The sequence below is a fragment of the Salvia splendens genome, chromosome 16 (genome assembly GCF_004379255.2).
Source record: "Salvia splendens isolate huo1 chromosome 16, SspV2, whole genome shotgun sequence".
Classification (NCBI taxonomy): domain Eukaryota; kingdom Viridiplantae; phylum Streptophyta; class Magnoliopsida; order Lamiales; family Lamiaceae; genus Salvia; species Salvia splendens.
In genome coordinates, this window is record NC_056047.1 from 1132761 (window position 1) to 1155390 (window position 22630).

At 37.9% G+C, this 22630-nt stretch overlaps 4 protein-coding genes and 1 non-coding gene across 5 annotated transcripts; 4 read left to right on the top strand and 1 right to left on the bottom strand.

Moving 5' to 3' along the window:
• Positions 1 to 1162: 1162 nt before the first annotated feature.
• LOC121770801 lies at positions 1163 to 2454 on the top strand. Its single transcript, XM_042167577.1, has 3 exons — positions 1163 to 1511; positions 1608 to 1785; positions 1880 to 2454. The coding sequence occupies exons 2-3, from the start codon at positions 1610 to 1612 to the stop codon at positions 2223 to 2225; spliced, it is 522 nt and encodes a 173-aa protein (XP_042023511.1). The 5' UTR covers positions 1163 to 1511; positions 1608 to 1609; the 3' UTR covers positions 2226 to 2454.
• A 3246-nt stretch (positions 2455 to 5700) lies between these two features.
• Positions 5701 to 9823, bottom strand: LOC121772143 (aldehyde dehydrogenase family 7 member B4-like). The gene is made up of 15 exons (XM_042169135.1): positions 9664 to 9823; positions 9416 to 9552; positions 8944 to 9030; positions 8695 to 8826; positions 8445 to 8517; positions 8255 to 8277; positions 8097 to 8160; positions 7900 to 7945; positions 7379 to 7559; positions 7097 to 7273; positions 6840 to 7004; positions 6611 to 6751; positions 6434 to 6531; positions 6196 to 6345; positions 5701 to 6041 (listed from the first exon to the last, which is right to left on the bottom strand). The coding sequence occupies exons 2-15, from the start codon at positions 9548 to 9550 to the stop codon at positions 5987 to 5989; spliced, it is 1527 nt and encodes a 508-aa protein (XP_042025069.1). The 5' UTR covers positions 9551 to 9552; positions 9664 to 9823; the 3' UTR covers positions 5701 to 5986.
• A 1490-nt stretch (positions 9824 to 11313) lies between these two features.
• Positions 11314 to 13704, top strand: LOC121772694 (cation/calcium exchanger 4-like). The gene has a single exon (XM_042169888.1). It carries the CDS (start codon positions 11631 to 11633, stop codon positions 13524 to 13526), a length of 1896 nt encoding a protein of 631 aa, XP_042025822.1. The 5' UTR covers positions 11314 to 11630; the 3' UTR covers positions 13527 to 13704.
• A 1500-nt stretch (positions 13705 to 15204) lies between these two features.
• On the top strand, positions 15205 to 17872 carry LOC121771744 (subtilisin-like protease SBT1.4). The gene has a single exon (XM_042168604.1). It carries the CDS (start codon positions 15231 to 15233, stop codon positions 17592 to 17594), a length of 2364 nt encoding a protein of 787 aa, XP_042024538.1. The 5' UTR covers positions 15205 to 15230; the 3' UTR covers positions 17595 to 17872.
• A 271-nt stretch (positions 17873 to 18143) lies between these two features.
• On the top strand, positions 18144 to 18225 carry TRNAS-GCU. The gene has a single exon. It is a non-coding gene; the product is annotated as a tRNA-Ser (tRNA).
• Positions 18226 to 22630: the final 4405 nt, after the last annotated feature.

Genomic DNA, 22630 nt, shown 5'->3' on the forward strand with positions numbered 1-22630 from the left:
ATAATAAGATTGAAAAACAAAATAGACTTTACATATATAGTTTTTTTTAAAAGAGAAGGCTTGATCTACAAAAAACATGCCGACAGATTATTTAAAATACACTATTTTTCAAAGAATCAATAACGAATAAATTTATACTACTTTCTTTCATTATCAATTTTCTTATATGTTCATTAAAATTAAATTAATACAACGATTAATTCAAAAGGATACAACGATTAATTGAAAAGGACGGCACCAATTTCTGTTGTCTTTTACTTCAACCCTTAACCTATCAATTTTATTTAAAATAATTTATGGAGTCTCCCTTAGCTTATTCTTCCCTCAATTGACCACTCAATAAAAATATGTACATAGAAATAGTTATTTGAAGAAACTTTCTTCCCACTTATTTTCTTTGTTTATTTAAATACGATATTTAAGTAAAAAGATTCGACTAATTTACTTGTGATCAAACCAAACTTTCAAGAAGATACGATCATTAATTCCATAATAACTTCATATTTTCGCAAAATTATTTTTAGAGAGTGTTTTTCGTGAAACGAATTAATTATAAAGGTTTCCAAATTTAGTTCCATACATTCGAAAATTTATATTTAGTTCCATAAAGTAAAGATTCAACTAAAATATTCGTAATTAAAAATACACAATAAAACCATATTCATATATATATATATATATATATATATATATATATATATATATATATATATATATCAGAAATACATTTAAAAAGTTATTTCAAGAAACTTTCGTCCCTCAATAATCCTCTTATTTTAGTTGTTAATTTAATACGGTAATTTAAATACTCGTGATTAAACCAAATATTCAAGAAGATACAATACCCACCGTCATGATCATTAATTCCATAATAAACCCATTCGATATTAATGCAATCAAATTTAGCTCCATATCTTCGCGAAATTGTAAATAGAAATTTTTTGTGACACATATTTTTGACTATTTTCACTACAAAAATCTGTTTAATTTGTTAAATTATTAAAATAAATAAGATTAAGTTTTAATAAAACTTAGTCAATGATGACGTGTACCCCCACCCCACCCCACCCCCCACCCCCGCCAGACCAATCATTGATTCCCTTTTCTCTATAAAATGCACAAAAAAAACCTTTTTTTTTCCAATCTCTCTTTCATTACACAATTCTCTGTCTAAATTGTCTCTTCACTTCATCTGCGGTCGACACCCAAAAAAGCCCGAGCAAGAATATTTGGTTTATCTCTAATACCCATTGATTAATTGAAAGATTCTGTCTTGAACCAGCCAAATAAGAGAAGAAAAGGCGAAGTCTTTCCCATTCTCTCTCTTCGATCGAATTGGGCCTTTTTCTGGAATGTCTTTCATGAATACATTCTTCATCCCAGAAGAAGTAGAGTGGGAGAAAGAACGATAGAAAAACAAGAAAAAAGATCGAATTTTTCTTTCAATTTCTCCCCCAATTTCCAGGTCAAGCTTGTAAATTTGCTCCTTCAATCTTGGTCTTATTCATCTGGTAAGCTCTCTCTCTCTCTCTCTCTCTCTTAATTTCTAATTTCGTGAATTCACAGTTTAAAAGTACTGATTTTGCTTGTGAATTTACTTTTTTTAGTGATGTCTACGAGTATAATTAACGATTCAATGATGATTGCTGCCGGCCCGGACGGGCCCTCAGTAAACGGGCCCTTGAACACTATTTCGGGCCAAGCCGAGGTGGAATTCGCTACATGTGACTGCTGCGGGCTTACGGAGGAATGCACTCTTCCATACATCGAAACTATTCGCGAAAGGTAATTAAGTTATAATAGATAAATAAAGAAAAAAATTAAATTTGAAAAAAAATATACGTATAATTCTGTTAAAAACTGTTATTCGGGCTTTCAGATATGGCGGGAAGTGGATATGCGGGCTTTGTGCGGAGGCGGTGAAGGACGAGATCGTGAGGTGTCAGAAGCTGATAAGCCCGGACGAGGCGGTGGCCCGGCACATCAGCTTCTGCAGCAAGTTTCGGGCTTCCGGGCCGCCGGAGGACCCGACAGCGACCCTCATTCGGGCCATGGGGCGGCTCATGAAGAAGGGGCTGGAGAGCCCGAAGTCGGTGCCGTGTAGCCCGAGTAATAAGCTCGAGTTAGAAGGCGTTGGTGTGTTTACTCGGTCGGAGAGTTGTATACCGAGTTTGACCCTAGTGGATCCCTCGGTGTATCGCGGCTTGGATGAAGATTGCGAATGAAGTCGAGGGTAATATGGTAAAGTTGGTATAATTGGGAGGGAAAAAGAAATATTTATTAGAGGAGAAATTGATCTTAGATGTTACTTATGGTCTTTTTAGTAGCTATGTTTAATTTACGCCTTAGATATAGTAGTTATATGGTTCTTTAGAATAATGGTAGTAATCTTAACTTTCCAATTCTTTGATGTGCTACTAATTAAATCGTTTTATGGTTCGTTTTTTTTATTTATATTTTGATGTGTTTAATTAATCCACCAAATATGTGTGTTGATTAATTATACTATTAAAAATCAATTATGATTTCCTAAACTTTTCATTTCTATCGTTTAATTATGATATTCTGATTCTCTTACAATTATGATTTCCTAAACTTTATAGAAATATTTTAGCAGTTTTGACTTTTAAGTTTAGTTTCATAGGACATTGTTAGGTTAGAATGTTGGATAGTTTGGCCATGTATTTAGACTTGTGTAACATAGAATTAGTTATGAGTTATTCTTGGCTTCTTTTGATCCCAAAAACAAAATTATTTCGGGCTAATTCAATCTCGACAAATCGAACCCATCCTAAAAGAAATGGAACCGGATAAGTATATCAAGTTGTGGACACGAAGCTTGAAAAATCCCTATCTCTTTAATGATGTGTTTGTGCTCTTCACAGCCATAAACTTATAGGATTAGGGCATCTTGCCTTATTGGTGAGTATCTTTTGACAAATTTCTTCAACAATTTAGGGTTCTTTAGAATCATGGGTTGTCTTTGTCAAACCCTCTGTGGTAAGAGATGTCTTTGTTTTGTCGTCTCAATTTTAGTTTCCCCCAAACTATATATAGTCTGTCACTCAGTGTTGTTAGGGTCGCGGGGCGCATCGGGTCGATGAGGTAAAAATTCGGTTCGCGGGTCGACGAGTCGACTGGGTCGAGAGACCCACAAATCTAGGCTAATTGTTTTGCCTTTTATTAAATAAAATAATATATTGCTCTAATGTTTATAATATATCAAATAATATAAATGTAGACGCGATTCATGTGAATAGAGATAAAGTGGAAAATAGAAATGATCAAAATATCAAAACAATTCATAAGTCATAACACATTAAATAATTGATACCATTGTCTGAAAATATCAAAACAAAGGAATATATGAAGGGTGGCAGCAAAAGATCTTTGAATTGTTTATTTGTTTAGGAGTGAAGAGGCCGAATTCTAAAGTGTAGAAAGTAGGTTTGAAAAGTTTGATGTGGTACTGGTACATGCATATATATAGAGAATTGTGATTCAGAGAGTCAGAAAACATGTGAGAGATTTGAGAAAATCAGAGATAGCATATGTTTAGGACGACCCAGGCGACCCACTCGACCCAACGGCGACTGTATCTCGATCAACCCACCCATGTTGGGGCGGTGATGGTCTCGACCCGAGCGAACCGAACGACATTTTGACAACACTGCTGTCACTTTGCTAAATGTCCAAAATATGATTACTTGCAATACTTGGTTTACACAAATTACATGCAATTTTTATAATTCTATAGTTTAGGCGTGTTTGTTGAAGATTGTGCAAAATCGAATTGATTTGAGATTAATTAATCACAGGGAAAGATCGAGTTTCATAATTCAAACTTTTTCTACTAAACAAAATAATATTATTAGACTCAAATCTTATCTAATTCATCGACGGGGGCGTACTTAGTAAAAAGATAAAGTGTAAGAAAAATACTAACCAAATTTGGTGTGTGGATGATGAGATAACCTTGACTGGCAGCTAGAAATACTATATATAATAAGGTTAAATTGGGCCCAACTCCCATATTTAATCAATCATTGAAGTATATATTTAATTTCATTTACACCAAACGCCGATCATATTTAACCTTATTGAAAATGGCCAATCTCAATAAGTGCGTCTTTTCCTCGAGTCCATTTCCCTTTTTATAGCAATTACTTATTTTTCTATTTTCAACCAAGAACTAATCAGAAGGCGGCGACAGTCACAACAAAGAATATCGAACAAAGAGAACAAGTATAATCTAACCACAAAATATTTGGGTGGAGTTGCCGCGTCAAAGGCCGGGGCAGCTATAAAAGGTTGAAATTAATAGAGTTTTCCAATCTTTATAGAGTAGCGTAAGGTCAGTCGACTTCCCAAACTCTAACAAGATTTGCCATTTACTCAAACATTCACGACCTATTTAATTGAGTTGTGGTGCAAGAAATATATATGAGCGACTTATAAGATAATATGACATCGAATTGATGTTTGGATTGTTCATGAGAAATTTGTGACCCCAAATTAAACTTAGAGCTAAATTAACTTCAATCAAATTGACTTTTTTGCCATTTTTTATTTTCTTCCATCACCAAAAAGGACAAATGTGTAATTTTTTTAATACTACCATTTTTCCATAAGTTATTGGGCCTAGGCGTGGAATAGTAGTTATGCTGATCATGTATATTTGATAGTATTATTTTTTTTAAAAGAATATTCAAACTATATTATAAATATTAAAAACATTAAAATGTAAATTAACCAAAATGATATGATTCTATATGTTACGATACCGACTAATACGTGCCATTAGTATAATCTCCATTATTCTCCCTAATAAACGAATAATTCTAAATATTAAAAAACAAAAATTCTTTATTGGTTTCTATTGTTTGACAAATGAAGTAATCATCATCTCAAGTCATACACGATCAAGATGACAAATGCAACCGATTTCTGCAAAAAGAAGTCAATTAAAACAACCAATGTCAATCATAGATGTCACATTTCTATGTCATAGTAATATTTTTTCCAATTTCAAATAGATTTGGTGAACAACTTTTTGAAGTGAAAAGGATGAGTTGGAATACTTTTTATTTTGGTAAGTATCACTTTATCAAAGACATAAACCCCAATTTAGAGATAATGACAGTCTGGTTATTTAATTTAATTTAATTCAATTCATATATCTACTATTCCGATGTAAGTGGAATTAGAAAGCATGATTTCACAAAATGTGACACTAGACCTATCTTTCAGTGGAGTTTGACTAGTTGCTAAATAGTGCTTCATCCATAAATTTGGTTTAATTATTACATACTCTCTCCGTCCCATAAAAATATAAGCGAATGAGATGACACGAGAATTAAGATAAAATTAGTAAAGTAAGAGAGATGAGAGAATAGCATGGTTAAGTAAAAGAGAGGGGGAGAATGATAGTTAAAGTAGAGTTAGTGGATAGTGGACCTACATTATTAAATTGATATAATTTTCCAAAAATAAACACACGTTTTTATGGGACGGACGAAAATGAAAAATGCACATATTTTTACGGGACAGAGGAAGTATATAAAATCTTCTATTGACTCATAAATAATTGCCATATGTCAAGAAAATATTAGGTATCAACCAATTTTTGCTTGATGAAAATTCAAAAAAAATTGCATGTAGAAAATTATTAAGAATTTATAAACAAAATTTGGAGTCTACTAGCATAGAACAAATATTTTAATTATTTAAATACGCCATCCAATAGTAAGAGGTTACAAAGAGAATGTAGGAGTTATTTTTTCAAACCCTTTTAATAGTAATAAGTACACAACAGCATGTTGAAATCTATGCATTTATTTCATAAATAGTTAAAAACATTCCAGACAGAGAGATAGAGCCATATCTCCTGAATTAGAAGTCTTCTCCAGCAAGAGAATCTGATAATATAGATTCTTGCCATTAGAAGCACATACCCACCCGAGTCGAGCTTTCCCGTTCGCGTTCACTACCCGAAGTTGATCCCTTGAGCCAGAGGCAGCTCGCTTCCGTAGTTGATGGTGCTGCAAATACACAACGAAACAAGTTCATAGTCAGAAAGGAAATTGGGTCAAGGTATCAAACGAGCTTCGTTAGCTCTGACCGTGATTCTCGATAGGATTTTGACACGAGATGAGATACAAAGATGGAAACTTGAAAACATAATTGGGCTTTTACCAAGTTGAGCGCCTCATGTATTGTTTCCAAGAATCGCTTCCAGCTTCACGGCCGCCCCCAGTTGCCTTCTCGCCACCAAAGGCGCCTCCAATTTCAGCACCGTTTGTCGGGATGTTTACATTTACAATACCACAGTCACTTCCTTGGGGGCTGTTTCAAGATATAGGTTTAAGTCTGTAACTCGAAAACATTATTCTATTTTAAAAACAGCAAAAGAAGAGAGCGTCTCATCACTCACCCGATCCATTTGAATATGATTTCAGGTCTACGAGTAAAGATGGAACTACTTAGACCTTGAGGCACGGAATTGTTTATTTCAATTGCTTCCTTCAACGTCTGCGAAAAAAATTAGACGCTTGAAACCATAGTAACGACACAAACTGGAGATCTTCGGACAACTGAAAACTAGACTTACCTGAAACTTCATCACATGGAGAACAGGAGCGAACAACTCTTCCTTAACAACGTCAGCACTAGAGGATATCTCGACTATTGTGGGCTGCACGAAGTTTCCTTCAGACTCTATAATGCTGCCACCAACGAGAATCTTTCCTCCCTGCAACATGATAACACAGAGTCAAAAACAACTAAGATTTTCCTCTTCGATGAATATGACAATAACTGAGAAAGATCCAGGCACGAACCTGAGATTTGATTTTCTCGATTCCCTTCACATAATTTTCCCTCGAAACAGCAGTGTGCAGCGGCCCAAGTAAGGTACCTTTCTCTAACGGATTTCCGACTTTGACTTGCTTGTAGACATCACATAACCGGTCAAGTACTTTCTGATAAACACTTTCGTGAAGAAGCTGCAATTTCAGGATGGGGAAAAGAAGTTATGCACCAAACATCGACTATCTCGTCCACTAAGGTGAGTGGAAGGTACTTATCAATTTCATACCAATCTACGGCAAGTTGTGCATCGCTGACCAGCAGTACCAACAGCAGCGAATAGAATAGAGCGAACAGCGAGTTCAATGTCAGCATCATCCATGACAATTATGGCATTATTTCCACTTAGTTCGAGCAGGCACTTGCCGTATCTTTGATTCACTGTTTGTTGGACCATTAGACCCACCTGAGTCGACACAAATCAAACTTTTAACACTTCGGAAAAATGAAATGTTCTTAGTCTTAGACAATTAGACTCATCCGGGTAAGTGGTGAGTACATAAACTAGTACCTTTGAACTCCCAGTGAACGAAACTAGGGGAACACGCGGATCTTTTGCTATAGCTTGACCAATTTCAGCACCTCCACAGAATGCCGTGAAAATTGCTCCAGGTAAATTGTTTTTCTCGAATACTCCAGCGATTATCTTAGTCATAGCTATGGTAATGAGAGGTGTGGTTGGAGCACCTTTCCTGAAAATTTTAATATGATTCGTGACATTCATAAATGCAACCTTCGGAATTCAGCTTTGACAAAAACACTGCTTAATCGTGTTATGCATCATAAAGAGGGAAGATAGATTGAAGAAAATAAGCATATTGTACACAGATATATTAACCAATTTTTGCTTCGGCATTAAATCATGGTATCCAAAATAGAACTATTTCCGATAAAACAGAATGATTCTATAATAGCTTACATTGACATATTAGATTAAAATCATGCCAAATGATAATGGAATTTACTGATATTTATGGTTGGGACTAACATAAACAAATTGTAACATCGGTTATAGCAGAGCACAGGACTCACCACACAACAGAATTTCCACAAACTAGAGCTATGCACGCATTCCATCCTACAATCACACAATTAAAGATAACATTAGAACTTAAACATAGGCTAAAAACTATTGATTTTTCCTAATATGATATGGAAAAGTTTAAGGCTGTAATAACGCCAACTCTATAATACTACCAAAATTCACTAGCCTCGCTCAATATACTCACCAAGAACAGCGCAAGGGAAGTTGAAGGCTGTAATAACACCAACTATCCCTAAGGGATTCCACATCTGCTCCATGGTAGGATGCATGAATGTCAGATACAACAATGTTTACAATAACCAGAAATCATGAGCTGGGAAGAAAACGATAGCTCTTGCTTACCTCCAACATCATGTGATTAGGTCCTGCATCCAAATTGAAGACAGTAACGAAATTAGTTACTTTTGAATTATATAACCCTATATGCTTGTCTACATGATTCCATACAATACTCGAAAGTAAAAATATTAGTATATGATATCTATATATCACTTAGATATAATTGTAATGATTGCAATGGTGTCAAGCTTACGTTCGGAAGGTATAACAGATCCATTCAGCTGACGGCTTAATCCCACAGCAAAGTCACACATGTCAATTATTTCCTGCAATAATTTTCCCCAACAAAAGAGAATAAGCTGAACACCATCTTAAAATTCATCGAAGTTTCAGATTTAAGCCGCAAAAATGAATATGAATATAGAAGAAGACAATACACAAATAAGAAAATGATATAGAAATGTATTACACTAGTGTTTCACTTCCCAATTTTTAAAACAAACCTGAACTTCCCCTATGCCTTCAGCAAGTATTTTTCCCATTTCAAGGGATACAAGCCGGCCGAGATGATGGAGTTTGGTTCTCAACGCATCACCAATTTGCCTCACGATTTCACCTCTCTTTGGTGCTGGAATCTGAAACAAGATGAGACATCATATATAATAATCCCAACTCATTACCAAACTTAGTAAATGCATTGAAAAGTCTTTTGCATCATGATGATTAAATTCGCAAAGAAATCAAAACAGAACCTGCATCCATATCTTTGTAGCATCAGCACATGCTTCCATTCCATCCTCATAGTCTCGAATGGATGCTTCAGAAACTTCAGCAATCGGCTAAACCAGAAAGCGATTTACACCCGATCAGAATCGCATAACGAAATGTATCTTACAACATGATTACATAGCTTTTTTGAGGGAAAACCTTGGCAAAAAGTAGCATATGTCTCAATTATATGAACAACTGATTGAGTTTATAAATGAATCATAATCCGAAGCTTCATCGTTCCCAATCAATGATGCACAAATTAAGATCGTCTGAGTTCATGTAATGGTGCATTTCCCCCCCCCCCCCCCCCCCCAATTCAAATTCAATTGATCAATTTCAAATTCAACAACATGATCTGATCATCCAATCACTAAAACAGTAACTTCAACTTTTCTACAACTTCTCAAATTAACTAAAAATGGATCAAATTAGTAACAAACTCAGTTCAAAAACCTGATTATCAGCAGGATTCACAGAAGAAACCACAGGCCCGTGCCCTTGCCAAGCCCCATTGACGTAGCAGCCCGGATTTCGCGGCCCGAGCCCGATTTCCTTCAGGAACTCGTATTCCCTCTTCGCGAAGCTCATCTCTGCAAATTCCGAAATCGCACAGCGACGCATAGATGTGGTTGTACCGTAAGCATGATAAGTAGTACTCAATTCACACATTGTACATAAAAAAATAATCGAACAAGACTTACAGTGAGATGGAGCTTTGTACAGTATAAATGGTGATGATCAAAAAGAACAAGAAGCAGCAGATTAATAAGGTGAAGAAGAAACGTGTCTGCTGAGAACTCTACGTGTGTGAGTGATGGCAGCAAAGTTGTGATGCAAAAATCCAATCTTTCTGTCTGTATTTAACGACGATGATTTGTGTCTCTCTCTTATTTTCTCACGTTTCTCTATTAAACTTCTATTAATATTGTAAAGAATTAATAATAAATTTTTACTAGTATGTTGCAATGAAATTTTTTTTCTTGTGTTTATTCTCTGCTCTCTCAAAAATATTTCGAAAAGTTAACTTAATTTTAATAAATTTACGTGGCTTTGGATGTTAAATAAAATTATTAAGAAAAATAGTAGTAGTGGATTAAATAAATGGCAAATTCTATCCACTGGAGCAAACACTGTCGTCTACTAATTTGTCTTATCCGAAGTTGTATTATTTATTACGTGTCAAAAAATAATGGATAGAATTAACTACGCATACCTAATTCAATCATCGGATTGCCATTTATTCGAATACAATATGAAGAATATATCTTTAAACAACCCATGTCCTTATTAAATCATCCCTACCGAGAATTTTGGCAATTAATTAGAGATACTTAATCAATAGATTTAGTTATTTAATAGAATTGTTTAGCTTGATAATCAATTAAAAACCACTCTAAATCCATAATTGTAACAAATTTTAGAAACAAATTTAGATCATGTCAATTACCCTGACTTATGAATCATATACTCATAGGAGTTAGGTACAAATATGAATGTAAGTTTAAAGAGTGTTCCTAGTTTTATAAATTACTTATTCTTCCTTGCTCTTTTCGAACGACATAAGATGTAGTATTTCCTATGTATATGTGTTTTCATTTCATTTGTGTGTGCTCCACCACTTTCATCTGGCTTAGTATCACCATTTTTTTTAGAAATTAGTCAAACAAAATATTAGAAGCATGACACACCCACTATTAGTACTTTGTTCCTTGTTAATAGAGAAATTTCTTTTCAGTACGGTGTTTAAGGATAATGTGTTAAATAGATGGTGAAAAAAAGTAAGATAGAATAAAATAAAAGAGATTAAGAGAGAATAAAGTAAAAGTGAGAATTATTTTTGGTTTAAAATAGAAATGACTCAATTAATTTAGAATTTTCCAAAATAAAAAATAACTCTATTAACATGGAATATATAAAGTACAATTTACAAATCCCACATCATCAATAAAAATTATGTACTTGTTAACTCACAACATTTTTGTGAAAAAAGAACAAAAACACAAGTCAATAAGTCATACAATGAAAAATTGAGATCTTTTAGTTACTCTCTCCATCCCCCAAATTTTGTCACAGTTTGACCGGACACAAATTTTAAGAAATGTAATTAAAAGTGGATTAAAAAAGTTGATAGAATTTGAGTCCTATTTTTAAAGTATTAGTTTTATAATAAAATGTAAATGAGAATAAGTTATGGAATATGAGTTCACTACCAAAAATGGTAAAAAAATGAAATGCGACAAATTTTATGAGGCTAACGAAAATGAAAAATGTGACGAAATTTTATGGACTGACGAAGGATTAAGCAGTATCCATGGGCAAAATATAATTATGAAAAATCAAATTACAAATGATTGAAAAATCCATATTTATATTCCGGCAATTGAAAAATCAGTTTGCCGAGAGAAGCTTCTCGGAAAGAACAAAATTTTGGTCATACACTGAAATGCAATTACCCGATTGCCATCTGATTGAGCTATCCTAATTCAATTTCTGAGCCCTAGTTCCCAATTTCGCGAACCCGATTAACATCCCATTCATTTTCGTTATTTGCAGGTTAGTCAAATCAAGACCCGTTTTTTTCCTTTTCGGGTTCAATTTTGGGGATTAGGGTTTTGGGAAATTATTCTTAGCTGTGTAATTTCAGTTACATGTGTAATTAGAGGGGGAGATGAGGCATATGCATTTATTTTACGGCAGAAAAAGCTCTCGATTTCGAGGGTTTTTCAATGGGTTATGTACCTTAGTTTTGATCATTATGTTTTACGATTATGGGTATGCATCGACGAAACTGAGCTCAGGAGGGGAATTGTCTGGGTTTAGGAGGAGAATGGTTGAATTGGGTGTAGATTCCAATTCGATTGTAAATGGGACTGATCCTACTTATGTAGATAGTGATGGATCTGAGCTTTGTTTGGGGCTGCTCGATCACAAGGGGTACGAAAATAGTTGTGAGTTCTTGAAAGCGCGGCCTCAGTGCAAATTGAATGGGTTTCTCGACTACCTGAAGTTCTACTACTGTGATTGCAATGGCAGCCCTTGGACTTTCTTGTTGTTAGCTGTTTGGCTTACTGCATTGTTCTATCTGTTGGGAAACACTGCAGCTGATTATTTCTGTTGTTCATTGGAGATGCTTTCGAGTCTATTGAAGCTTTCTCCGACTGTTGCTGGGGTTGCCCTGCTTCCGCTTGGAAACGGTGCTCCTGATGTGTTTGCCAGTATTGCAGCCTTCGTAGGGACTGGGGCTGGAGACGTTGGGCTTCATAGTGTGCTGGGAGGAGCGGTGTTTGTTACTTGCATTGTTGTTGGGGCTGTTTCCCTTTCTGTAGCTGATCAGGATGTTCAGATTGATAAAAAGTGCTTTATAAGGGATATTGTGTTTTTCATATTTACACTTATGGCCCTTCTATTGATCTTGATTGTTGGTGAAGTGACTGTCGGCGCTGCCACTGCTTTTGTAGCGATTTACGTAGTGTATGCCTTTGCTGTTGCTGCTAATGAGATTTTGAGGGAGCAAGTGCAGAGGATGAAATTGGATGTTGTTACCCCTTTGCTTCCTGTCAAGGGAAGTGTGTTTTCGGGAGGTCAAGACGATGAGTCTGCATTTGGCTCGATGCTTGAACTTGAAACCAATGGCGATGGGGGCCAGGCTCATTCTTCCTTGCCACAGTGGATGTGGGCCTCAAATGTGGCAATATATTCAAATCAAGTTAAGATTCCTGATGACAAGAATGTGTGGGGATGGAATGAAGAAGACAGAGATGTGGAGAAACGATTACTCTCGTGTTCAAATATATGTGCACTTGTGGAGTTGCCTTTGACAATTCCAAGGCGACTCACAATCCCCTTAGTAAAGGAGGAAAACTGGTCAAGGGTATATGCTGTCGGATGTGCTCTGTTTGCACCAATTCTCCTCGCTTGCCTATGGAATACACAGGAGAAACTGAGTTTTCAAAGTAGAATAGTTTCGTATATCTTGGGTGTTTCAGTTGGTTCTGTGCTCTGTGTTTTCGCATACAAGCACACAAGGACAGAACATCCTCCACGAAGGTTCTTATTCCCATGGGTTTTAGGAGGGTTTTTAATGAGCATCGTTTGGTTCTATATGATAGCAAACGAGCTCGTTGCTCTGCTTGTTGGATTGGGTATGATCCTTGGTGTCAATCCTTCCATTCTTGGAGTGACTGTATTGGCTTGGGGCAACTCAATGGGTGATTTGGTTTCGAATCTTGCATTGTCCATGAATGGTGGGGAAGGCGTGCAGATCGCTATGTCTGGATGTTATGCGGGTCCCATGTTCAATACGCTTATTGGATTGGGCATCTCGATGCTGCTGGGTGCCTGGTCTGAGAAACCCGGCTCGTTCGCTATTCCTCAAGACCCGAGCTTGTACTACACTTTGGGGTTTATCTTGGTTGGACTTATCTGGGCACTCGTCATCTTACCCCATAATGATATGCGTCCTAACAAGATGCTTGGAGCAGGCCTCATTGCACTTTATATGTTATTCCTCTCTGTTAGGGTCGGATCTGCTATGGGTTTCCTTGGATTGGCTGCACTCAAATGACATTAATCTACGACAGGTATATTGTAAATGTACTATTGTACTTGTATACGATTGAGGAGAATATTGACACTGGTGCATTGTAGCTTGTTTGGGTTCGTCTTGTTGACTTGTAAATGCTACGATGATGAAGCGGGCGTTTTTCCTGGCTTATGAAACACAGTTTCAAAATTCTATATTAGTATGAACTTGCCCACATAGTTTTTTTCCTGGATCAACTGCTACCTTTCTGCGTGTGTTTACAAATATACTCTTGTTCAGGCAATGATTTTAGTTTCGAGTATTTTGTCGACTTTATTTGAAGTAATTTCTTGAGGTTAATGCTTGTCTTATACTCCTGCCCATTTCTGATATGATGGGGGAGTTTGTCTCTACCTTCTTGACTTCATTGTTCTTGAATTTTTCCTACTTGCCAAGGTGGTTGCAACGGTAAGAACTAGACGTTCATTATCACGTCCCCGGTTCTGGTATGTTTCTAAATTGGACTGCTTCGTGAGTAGTTTTTACAATCCGGTATTCTTGGTATGACAATGTGAAGAGCCCCTCTCTTTGATAAGACGAGTTACTAGAAGAGCCATATTACTTATTGCTTCAGCAATATATTGTCTTTCTCTTACTTTGTTATATTGAATTGTTGCTTATGTAGAGTTTTATCTGTGTTGACGATTTTAGGGCAAATGAATCCTTGTCCCATTGTGTGGGATAAAGATAGGAAGAGAGATGGAGAGATCTTCATATATCTTGGAGCTTTGTCATATGCAATAATTGACTTGAGATAAAACGCAAGACTTTGCTTACATGAAAGAAAATAACGGAGAATTCAAGTGACGTGTCATGAGGGTTAAAAAATTCCATTAAATTCGGTCTTTGGGGCATCCAACCCCCCTTGTGGCAGTTCCCTGCTTGGGATTCATTTCCGTTCTTTGTCCATCTTCATTTCTCACACACACAAAATTAGTCACTCAAAATCTCTTCTTCCTACATAAGACGCTATTCAGGCTAGGTTCATTTCATTTATTCGGTTGGTCTTTTGTTTTTGTTTAATTTTAATCTTTGTTGCTGATCCTCATCTCATCCTAATGTTACCCACACTTCTAGCCACATTCATGTGACTCTCAGTTATATTAGTAATAATTACTTACCTCATTTATTTAAATAAACAAAGTTGCATTGTTCATAAATTTACCCACAAGTCCACAACTACCCCCTCATCCACCCTTATCCACCTAACCCCTTTTGGCTATGGCAAATTGGCAATGGCGACTGTGACATAAATTATGGCGAGTTATTATTATTATTATTATTATTATTATTAGTTATTATTATTATTATTATTACCGATTAATCGATTGTCCCGCATATTATTATAACTAAAAGAAAGTTGAAAATAAGTGTTTTTTTAATAAAACTAAAAATAAAGTAAACCCATACCTAATAGAAAGCGTCTTATTACATTAAATTCATTATTATTGAAATTGACTGCAAATAAAAAAATAGTGAAATCATAAGCAACCAATTATTAGTGGGCACATATTAAAAATTATTGCTACTGACTCAAATAATATCTCCATACAAAAAAAGGAATACAAATATCTCCAAAAAATTATCCCCAAACGTGGGCCCTGTCCAAACCCACCAATCACTCCTCACTCCCATTTTATAGGCCTCCGTTTATCTGGTCGCCGAACATTCACTTCCACTCCCAAAATGAAGCCACATCCAAACACGCCCTTACTCTCTCTCTACCTCATCACTCTCTCTCTCCTCCTCCTCCTCCCTTCCTCCGCCGTCTCCTCCGACGCCCAGGAGACCTTCATCGTCCACGTCTCCCACTCTCACAAGCCCCTCACCTTCTCCACCCACCGCCACTGGTACTCCAGCATCCTCCGCTCCCTTCCGCCGCACCACCGCCCCGCCAGGATCCTCTACACCTATAGCCGCGCTGTGCGCGGCTTCTCCGCGCGCCTCTCTGCCGATCAGGCCGCCGCTCTCCGCGGCGTCTCCGGCGTCGTCTCCGTCGTCCCCGACGCGATTCGTCAGGTTCACACTACTCAAACCCCTAAATTTCTTGGTTTAGCTGATTCGTTCGGTATATGGCCGAATTCCTACTACGGTGATGATGTAATCGTCGGAGTTTTGGATACTGGTATCTGGCCGGAGCGGGAGAGCTTCTCCGATGAAGGTCTCGGCCCCGTTCCGGCGCGGTGGAAGGGGAAATGTGGAGATTTCCCCGATTTCCCGGCGACGTTGTGTAATAAGAAGATTATTGGTGCGAGAGCGTATTATTTAGGTCACGAATCTGCTAACGACGAATCGGCGGGGGAATCGAATGCATCGAAGTCTCCTAGGGATACGGAAGGCCACGGCACGCACACAGCGTCGACCGCCGCCGGAGCGGTGGTGAGGAACGCGAGTTTGCTCGAATTTGCGAAGGGTGAAGCTAGAGGCATGGCGATTAAGGCGAGGATCGCGGTCTACAAAATCTGCTGGACATTTGGATGCTACGATTCCGATATTTTAGCTGCGTTTGAGCAAGCGATTGAGGACGGAGTGGACGTGATCTCGCTTTCCGTCGGCGCTAATGGCTACGCGCCGCAGTACGACCACGACTCCATCGCGATCGGAGCCTACGCAGCGACTGAGAAAGGAATCGTCGTGTCGTGCTCCGCCGGAAACTCAGGACCTGGCGCCTACACTTCGGTCAACATCGCGCCGTGGATTTTGACCGTCGGAGCTTCCACGCTCGACCGCGAGTTCCCCGCCGATGTCGTTCTCGGCGACGGCAGAGTCTACGGAGGCGTCTCTCTCTACTCCGGCGATTCACCCGGCGAAGATCTGCTTCCGTTGGTTTACTCCAAGGACTGCGGTAGCCAGTACTGCTACACCGGCAAACTCGATCCATCGAAGGTCGCCGGCAAAATAGTGATCTGCGATCGCGGCGGCAATGCGAGAGTCGAGAAAGGCGAAGCCGTCCACGTCGCCGGCGGAGCCGGCATGATCATGGCAAATCTAGACGAAAACGGCGAAGAGCTTCTCGCCGACGCTCACTTCATCCCCGCCACTATGGTCGGAGCTTCAGCCGGAGACCAAATCCGAGCCTATGTTACCTCAGATCCAAATCCAACGGCTACAATCGTATTCAAAGGAACCGTCATCAGCGATTCCCCTTCCGCTCCTCGCATCGCCGCCTTCTCGAGCCGCGGCCCGAGCTACCGCACCGCCGAGATTTTGAAGCCGGACGTGATCGGCCCCGGCGTCAACATCCTCGCCGGGTGGACCGGCGCAATCGGCCCCACTGACATCGATATCGACACGAGGAGAGTCGAATTCAACATCATCTCCGGCACCTCCATGTCGTGCCCCCACGTCAGCGGCCTCGCGGCGCTGCTGAGGAAGGCGTATCCGGCGTGGACGCCGGCGGCGATCAAGTCGGCGATGATGACCACCGCCTACATTGTGGACAACACCGGGAAGAATCTCAGCGACCTCGCCACCGGATCCGAGTCGAACGCCTACATCCACGGGTCGGGCCATGTCGACCCGAACCGGTCTCTGGACCCGGGCTTGGTTTACGATTTGGAGACTTCGGATTATTTGGGGTTCCTTTGCACAATCGGATACGATTCAAGGAGAATTTCTGTGTTTTCAAAAGATGCTTCATCGTTGGATTGTGATGCGTTAGGATTCAAGAATCCCGGAAACTTGAACTACCCTTCGTTTTCGGTTGTGTTTAACAGCGGTGAGGGCGTGATCACGTACAAGAGGACAGTGACGAACGTCGGGAAGGCGGCGGATGCGGTGTACGAGGTGGGGGTGGCGGCGCCTCCGGGGGTGGAGGTGAGTGTGTCGCCGAGCAAGCTGGTGTTCAGTGAGAAGGGGGAGAAGTTGTCGTATGATGTCACGTTCAAGAACAGCGCGGATTCCTTGGATGCTGCCGGATTCGCGGTTGTGGGTGGTGCGAAGTCGTCTTTCGGGTGGCTGGAGTGGAGCGACGACGGCGGTGGCCACCGAGTGAGGAGCCAGATCGCGGTGCTGTGGAAGGAGAGTGGTGGCGCGGCGGCGGCGATGTGAAGGTGATGTTGGTGGAGAGGGGGTTTGTTCGGTTGAAGGGAGAGTGAAGGTTTTGGGGCTTTGCTTGTTTGTGCTCCGTCGTTGTGTGTAGAATAAGGATGTAAACAAATGGAAGCGCAAAACTTTAAGCTTATTTTCATGGTGGAGAATTTGAGAGTATTGAGCAAGAGCTTTGTGAAATTGGGTTTATTGCAATGCTACAAAGCCTTGGCTTTTCTTTCTGTCTCTATTCACTTTTATTATGGAGCTTTTCAATCTTAAGTTGCTACTTTGTCTCATGGATTGTGCTTTTGGACTATAGTTAGTTATAGGTTGACAATATTGCAGCATATTACTAACATTTTTTTGTTCAACTCTACAACAGTTAAATATGCTTCTCTACGATTTAACATAAATAGAATTAAATTTTCTATATTAATTTCTTTGAATTATTAATCCAACTTAGCAATTCACTTTCAAGTAGTTCTGACTTCTGATCATACAATACACTAAACTAAACTCACAATCTCAAAAATTAGTATATGATACTAAATAAAGATGAGACAAATCGTCGCTTTGGCCGAGTGGTTAAGGCGTGTGCCTGCTAAGTACATGGGGTTTCCCCGCGAGTGTTCGAATCACTCAGGCGACGTGGTTTTTTCATATTTTTAAAATGTACAATTTTAATTTTTTCCATAATATATTCCAGGCCCAATAATTCGAGACATTTGTTTCGATAAAACCAATGTTTAAGGTCATTAAGGCCTAATATTCAATTGGGCTTTTGACCAAAATAGGAGTATGTGATTCAACATATGACCAATAGTGAATATTAATGATCTAATAGCCTAATACAAATATTTGGTGGTTAATCGTAATAATTATCTAAAGTGGCACAACCAATACACACCGTTACTCCCTCCTTACCACAAAGATTGTCTCACTTTCATCGGGTACGAGTTTTAAGAAATGTAATGAAAAGTGAGTTGAAAAAGTTAGTGGAACGTGAGTCCTACTTTTGTATATTAATTTTATAATAAAATATAAGTAGAAATGAGTTAGTGAAATATGGGGTTCACTATAAAAAATGGTAAAAAATGAAATGAGATTTTGTTGGACAGAAGGAAATGAAAAAATGGGATCTGGGGCTCCAAAAAGCCATGCATATTTAAAAAATAATATGAATCTTTTTTTTAATTAAAACTGGATTTTAGTATGGAGATATAGCAAAAGTAAGCCAATAATTGAGTTGAACCTAATAGTTTGGTGGATGGCCTCACTGTTAGGTTTAAATTAAATCACTTCATATTAGTCTACATGCTCTATCCTTACCTTATACGGAAATGAGGTTAGGATATTTTAGTCTCGTAAAGTATATAAAATCAAATTAACTATGAAAAATACAATTAATTATTATATTTGCTTTCATTCAGCAATTGAAATTTCATATTTTTGCGGATCGTATTCTTGAAAATATAACGTTATAGCCTATAGGAGTATATAAAGATATTAAAATATTAAACCAATGTTATGAATAACAATGAAGCGAATACGTCATACGTGAGATTAGTGATTTAATTGGAATGGAAGACATACTAAAAAAGGTAAGTAAGTTAAATGTGGGACTCACATTCCACTAACTTTTCCTACTCACTTTTCTTCACATCTCTTAAAATCCGTGTCAAGTCAAAGTGGACAATATTTCGCACGGACGGAGGAAGTCAGTTTTAGAGTTATAAAAAAATGGATGTCAGCTCCTCTACATTTTGTACGTGGAAAAACTCCCGCATGTTTTGCAACTTTCAATTGCTTAATAATTCTACTCTTCTCCATAATTTATTTTAATTATTTTCTAAGTGGGAATATTAGTACAAATGAGTCAAAGTTCAATTTCAAAGCCCTTTCATGGTTTTTGACTGTAGATATTTATTTTAATGTCTCTGCAAACGGGCATTTGTATAGTTTTAAAAAATCAGACGTTGAATTTTACATTTACATAATAATGTTAATTAATTTTTAAGCCTTTTGTGAGTGTTCAAAACCCGGTTATCCCTTTTATTTTATTTTTAATCATAATATGTTGTAAATCATTGTGACATGCACTGAACCACTGATAAGGGAAATACCCTTATCAAGTGAAAAAGACAAAGAAAGTCGCAGAGAAAAAACCGTGTCCTGTCGACAATCGGAAATTATAAATGGAAAAACTAAATAAAGATAAAAGACAATAATTATGATTTCATTGATTGAATTATGAGAATAACAATAGGTCCTATTTATAATACTCCTATGAATAACCTAACTTGGTGAATAAGATAACAATTATATGGAAAAGATATGATAATATAATAATAAAGATATGGGAGATATTTTCGAAGATATACTCGTATCAACTCCCCCACGGTTAAAATCCACCTTGTCCTCAAGGTGGGACCCACAACACAATGAAAAGCATCGCGAACATACGCTTTGGCGGGCTATTCCCTCCTGGATCAAATGCACACCAAACAGTTGAGCATCTCAGTCGTCGTGGACAATAAATCATAAGTGCATTGACACCAGAAATGTAGGTTGTCGCCCAGTAATCCGGTCCAGTTGGCATGCACTCTAGCGCTACTGTCAAAATTCCAACCTTCTCTTCATCATCTAAAAATACCCCTTCCGCTCCAACGTGATCTCGGTCAAGTAGTTGATCAATTGCAGTTATTGGGCAAGGTTTTTTTGATGCATCAGTAACATCGGCAATTAGTTCTAGGGAATCATAACTGAATTTAGGGTTGCTAGGTGCTGAGTAGAGGCTCGGTGGATGCCCGTCGGAGGCAGCAACAAGCTGCTGGTTGAGGAAGGGTGGAGCTGTCTGTAGAGCGGGGTTCAGCGGCCACGGCCTTGACTCTGCGAGCGACGTCTCACATGCCTCGTCTTGAGATCCTTCACTTTGTTCAATTTCATCGCTCACATCTACCCCAAAAGTAGTGTTGATGGCAACATCAGTGATGTTGTTGGGAACATCGTGAATGTCTTTAGGAACATCCGCACTCAATACCATCGTGAAAGTGTTATCAATGTTCTCTTCAGTTATATTCTCATCATCAGTGTTCTCCTCAAACCAAGCGGTCACACGGGCGAGCAGGGCGGCTTGGTCCAATCTATACACACGTAACTTCTCGTTGTAATCGTTTACGGCGGCTAGTTGGGCAGGGGAGAACGATCGAGCCATGAGGTCAGGATTATTGGGGTCAGAACCCTGGTATGTCGCTTCACCATAGGCGAGGTACGGGTTGTGAGGCGGCGACTGATCATAGGTCGAAGAACTCTGCTGCGTGCGCACCCATGGCAGGTCCCAGCAAGTGGGCTGTCGGGCCTGGTAGGGATGATATTGTGGGTGGAAGTGCCTATCCTGTGGATAGGATTGTTGCAGATCTAATGATCCAATCGGATGGTGTGGTGGCTGATATATGGGTTGCGATGGGTGGTGGGCGAATTGCGGTTGACGGTAGTCGAATTGGTGATGGTAATAGGCAGCATAGGTGGATGACATGATGGAGGTAATTCGGAGGATGAGAACCGAATGAAAGCACCAATTGATAAGGGAAATACCCTTATCAAGTGAAAAAGACAAAGAAAGTCGCAGAGAAAAAACCGTGTCCTGTCGACAATCGGAAATTATAAATGGAAAAACTAAATAAAGATAAAAGACAATAATTATGATTTCATTGATTGAATTATGAGAATAACAATAGGTCCTATTTATAATACTCCTATGAATAACCTAACTTGGTGAATAAGATAACAATTATATGGAAAAGATATGATAATATAATAATAAAGATATGGGAGATATTTTCGAAGATATACTCGTATCAACCACCAAAAAAATATTATGATTATTATTAATGGTAATATCTTGAATTAAACTAGTACGTGTTTTCATAGGTAGTAATCCTTATATTATAGTCTATATGCTTTTGGAATAGTCAATTGTTTGAATTGATTAATTGTTTTTCAAGTTGTATACACACAAAATTTGGAAATTGGAATACATAGAATTCCCATCCCATGTCTCGATTTTTCTAGTCTAATTAAAACTTTTTGACGAGTCAAAGATAAAATAATTATGAAAAGCCAAAAAACAATTCCCGTACGTGGATTAGGTAGTAATTAATACAGAGTACTATTAATTCCCAATTTTTTAGAATAACAACATTAACGCTAATGATGCTAAACGAGGACGATGATCACGAATAGTATTCAATTATTCATATATATCTCTTTAGGTACTATAGAAAATTTTGAACGTATGATATGTGATACGTATAAAATATTTTCAATGCTATTTCTTGTTTTGAAAGGTTAATTATGTTAGGTAATACATTAACATTTTCTTCTATCAGTGAGTGACTCTCATACTATTATTAATTTTCTGGACATTTTAAACAATATGGATAAGATCATAAGATCAAGCTAGAAATTAGACATCTTAAAACGTGCGAAAAAATATTTTTTAAAATACATGTAGATCGGATCACTATATATGCATGAATTCTGACTAATTCATTAATTTATGATAGTATGCATGTGATTATGAAATAAATTACTTCACATAACCCTAGAATCGTCAATGCAAAGATGCTAAATTATGAAATTAAATTGCTTATTTTTTTTGTGCACATTATATACACATAAATAAATCGCAAAGCTCCAAGTCCAACCTCGATCCACATAGGAAATAAGGAAAACCCCTACTATTTAACAATCAAATTAGTCAAACAAGTATCCAATGTGAAAATATATTCATTTATACTAATGTTTTTAACCACGGTCATATATAAAAATTGCTAGTAATAAATTAAGTAGCAACGATATTAGTAATAAAAATCCACAAAATAAATAAAAAATTTTGCAAGCTGAAATATTTAATACTCCCTAAAAGTAGTATTAGAGGAATTAATTAAAGTGGATCATAGAGTTTCAAGAACGTTTGAGTTTGCACAATTATTGGTTATTGGATATTTTTGGGGCCATTAATGGCTGTCCAAGTCCACAAGAGGTCACAATCC

Coding starts and splice junctions, on each gene's coding strand:
- LOC121770801 (XM_042167577.1), top strand. CDS start 1,610: ATGTCTACGAGTATAATTAACGATTCAATGATGATTGCTGCCGGCCCG. Junction 1,786..1,879: donor ATCGAAACTATTCGCGAAAG/GTAATTAAGTTA, acceptor TCGGGCTTTCAG/ATATGGCGGGAAGTGGATAT.
- LOC121772143 (XM_042169135.1), bottom strand. CDS start 9,550: ATGAGCTTCGCGAAGAGGGAATACGAGTTCCTGAAGGAAATCGGGCTC. Junction 9,031..9,415: donor TGAATCCTGCTGATAATCAG/GTTTTTGAACTG, acceptor TTTCTGGTTTAG/CCGATTGCTGAAGTTTCTGA. Junction 6,752..6,839: donor TCGAGAAAATCAAATCTCAG/GTTCGTGCCTGG, acceptor ATCATGTTGCAG/GGAGGAAAGATTCTCGTTGG.
- LOC121772694 (XM_042169888.1), top strand. CDS start 11,631: ATGAGGCATATGCATTTATTTTACGGCAGAAAAAGCTCTCGATTTCGA.
- LOC121771744 (XM_042168604.1), top strand. CDS start 15,231: ATGAAGCCACATCCAAACACGCCCTTACTCTCTCTCTACCTCATCACT.